Raw genomic sequence first — 3,108 nt, forward strand, 5'->3', positions numbered from 1 at the left:
TTCCACGAGTTTGCTTGTTTATATCTGATTTCAATGACTTTTTTGATCATATAATAACCTGACTCTTGACTTGCAGGATCAGGCGACGCCCCTATGGATTGCATCACAGATGGGCCACGTGCCGGTTGTAAGGGAACTACTGCTGGCCAATGCAGAAGTGGATGCTCTGAGAGAGGTAAGACAAGGGAGATAAGTCTTGCTGTGCTACTGGTTGAATGCCTGAAACTTATGGTAGATATTTTGGAGAGAGAAAAAGAATAATATAACAACTTCTTTAAGTAAAGCTTCAATGACTTATTACCCAAACAGTGTTTATTAGATGGGTTGGAAATACATGTATAGCACAAATACTAGTTTTATCATACTTCATTAGAAGTTTTTCATTTCATACTATTTTGATAGCGTGTTTGCCAAATTTTGAATTTTGTTTTTCTGAAAATATGTGTATAAATATAAGATCTTTAGTTATATGAACTGAGGTGATGATTCTGAATCCCAGGACATGTATTTATTGTTTCAGTTTTAAGATATATGAAAATATCAGGGAGAAAAAATACACATTGTGCATGAAACATTTCTGTTTTCTGTTGTTGCTGGAGTCCTAGTTCTGATGTAACTGTCTTTAACATCTCTGCTTTCTGTTGTTGCTGGAGTCCTAGTACAGATGTAACTGTCTGTAACATTTCTGCTTTCTGTTGCTGCTGTAGTCCTAGTACTAATGTTACTGTCTGTAACATTTCTGCTTTCTGTTGTTGCTGGAGTCCTAGTTCTGATGTAACTGTCTGTAACATGTCTGCTTTCTGTTGTTGCTGGAGTCCTAGTACTGATGTAACTGTCTGTAACATTTCTGCTTTCTGTTGTTGCTGGAGTCCTAGTACTGATGTAACTGTCTGTAACATTTCTGCTTTCTGTTGTTGCTGGAGTCCTAGTACTGATGTAACTGTCTGTAACATTTCTGCTTTCTGTTGTTGCTGGAGTCCTAGTACTGATGTAACTGTCTGTAACATTTCTGCTTTCTGTTGTTGCTGGAGTCCTAGTACTGATGTAACTGTCTGTAACATTTCTGCTTTCTGTTGTTGCTGGAGTCCTAGTACTGATGTAACTGTCTGTAACATTTCTGCTTTCTGTTGTTGCTGGAGTCCTAGTACTGATGTAACTGTCTGTAACATTTCTGCTTTCTGTTGTTGCTGGAGTCCTAGTACTGATGTAACTGTCTGTAACATTTCTGCTTTCTGTTGTTGCTGGAGTCCTAGTACTGATGTAACTGTCTGTAACATTTCTGCTTTCTGTTGTTGCTGGAGTCCTAGTACTGATGTAACTGTCTGTAACATTTCTGCTTTCTGTTGTTGCTGGAGTCCTAGTACTGATGTAACTGTCTGTAACATTTCTGCTTTCTGTTGTTGCTGGAGTCCTAGTACTGATGTAACTGTCTGTAACATTTCTGCTTTCTGTTGTTGCTGGAGTCCTAGTACTGATGTAACTGTCTGTAACATTTCTGCTTTCTGTTGTTGCTGGAGTCCTAGTACTGATGTAACTGTCTGTAACATTTCTGCTTTCTGTTGTTGCTGGAGTCCTAGTACTGATGTAACTGTCTGTAACATTTCTGCTTTCTGTTGTTGCTGGAGTCCTAGTACTGATGTAACTGTCTGTAACATTTCTGCTTTCTGTTGTTGCTGGAGTCCTAGTACTGATGTAACTGTCTGTAACATTTCTGCTTTCTGTTGTTGCTGGAGTCCTAGTACTGATGTAACTGTCTGTAACATTTCTGCTTTCTGTTGTTGCTGGAGTCCTAGTACTGATGTAACTGTCTGTAACATTTCTGCTTTCTGTTGTTGCTGGAGTCCTAGTACTGATGTAACTGTCTGTAACATTTCTGCTTTCTGTTGTTGCTGGAGTCCTAGTACTGATGTAACTGTCTGTAACATTTCTGCTTTCTGTTGTTGCTGGAGTCCTAGTACTGATGTAACTGTCTGTAACATTTCTGCTTTCTGTTGTTGCTGGAGTCCTAGTACTGATGTAACTGTCTGTAACATTTCTGCTTTCTGTTGTTGCTGGAGTCCTAGTACTGATGTAACTGTCTGTAACATTTCTGCTTTCTGTTGTTGCTGGAGTCCTAGTACTGATGTAACTGTCTGTAACATTTCTGCTTTCTGTTGTTGCTGGAGTCCTAGTACTGATGTAACTGTCTGTAACATTTCTGCTTTCTGTTGTTGCTGGAGTCCTAGTACTGATGTAACTGTCTGTAACATTTCTGCTTTCTGTTGTTGCTGGAGTCCTAGTACTGATGTAACTGTCTGTAACATTTCTGCTTTCTGTTGTTGCTGGAGTCCTAGTACTGATGTAACTGTCTGTAACATTTCTGCTTTCTGTTGTTGCTGGAGTCCTAGTACTGATGTAACTGTCTGTAACATTTCTGCTTTCTGTTGTTGCTGGAGTCCTAGTACTGATGTAACTGTCTGTAACATTTCTGCTTTCTGTTGTTGCTGGAGTCCTAGTACTGATGTAACTGTCTGTAACATTTCTGCTTTCTGTTGTTGCTGGAGTCCTAGTACTGATGTAACTGTCTGTAACATTTCTGCTTTCTGTTGTTGCTGGAGTCCTAGTACTGATGTAACTGTCTGTAACATTTCTGCTTTCTGTTGTTGCTGGAGTCCTAGTACTGATGTAACTGTCTGTAACATTTCTGCTTTCTGTTGTTGCTGGAGTCCTAGTACTGATGTAACTGTCGGTAACATTTCTGCTTTCTGTTGTTGCTGGAGTCCTAGTTCTGATGTAACTGTCTGTAACATTTGTTATAATTGAAGGATGGAGCCACACCTCTATTTAAAGCCTGTCACAAAGGTCACCTAGAGGTCACCGAACAACTTCTGCGGTACAAACCCACCCTGGGACTGTTACAGGTATGTCAGGAGTAAAAGTGAGGATGTTAGGAATTCTGATTTTATAGTTGTATGATAAGATGATTAAATATTTATTTAGAATTTATTAGCAATGCTGTATTTGCATATTCCTGTTAATTTTCATGATTTTCTTTGAAAAAAATAGAGAAAAGAAATAACAGGAGATCACTGTACTCATATATTCCTATTTATCAAAATCAGTTGAACA

General features: G+C 38.8%; 1 protein-coding gene across 1 annotated transcript; it reads right to left on the minus strand.

Moving 5' to 3' along the window:
• Positions 1-380: 380 nt before the first annotated feature.
• On the minus strand, positions 381-2,789 carry LOC110464529 (histone-lysine N-methyltransferase 2D-like). Its single transcript, XM_021519782.1, has 2 exons — positions 574-2,789; positions 381-432 (listed from the first exon to the last, which is right to left on the minus strand). Exons 1-2 carry the CDS (start codon positions 2,787-2,789, stop codon positions 381-383), a joined length of 2,268 nt encoding a protein of 755 aa, XP_021375457.1.
• Between the last annotated feature and the right edge of the window lie 319 nt (positions 2,790-3,108).

This window comes from Mizuhopecten yessoensis, unplaced genomic scaffold (assembly GCF_002113885.1).
Source record: "Mizuhopecten yessoensis strain PY_sf001 unplaced genomic scaffold, ASM211388v2 scaffold11007, whole genome shotgun sequence".
NCBI lineage: Eukaryota > Metazoa > Mollusca > Bivalvia > Pectinida > Pectinidae > Mizuhopecten > Mizuhopecten yessoensis.

Excerpts from the sequence above, each read along its gene's own strand:
- LOC110464529 (XM_021519782.1), bottom strand. The coding sequence starts at position 2,789 with ATGTTACAGACAGTTACATCAGAACTAGGACTCCAGCAACAACAGAAA. Across the intron at positions 433-573 it reads CAACAACAGAAAACAGAAAT|AAAAACAAAATTCAAAATTT; the intron begins GTTTCATGCACA and ends ACATATTTTCAG.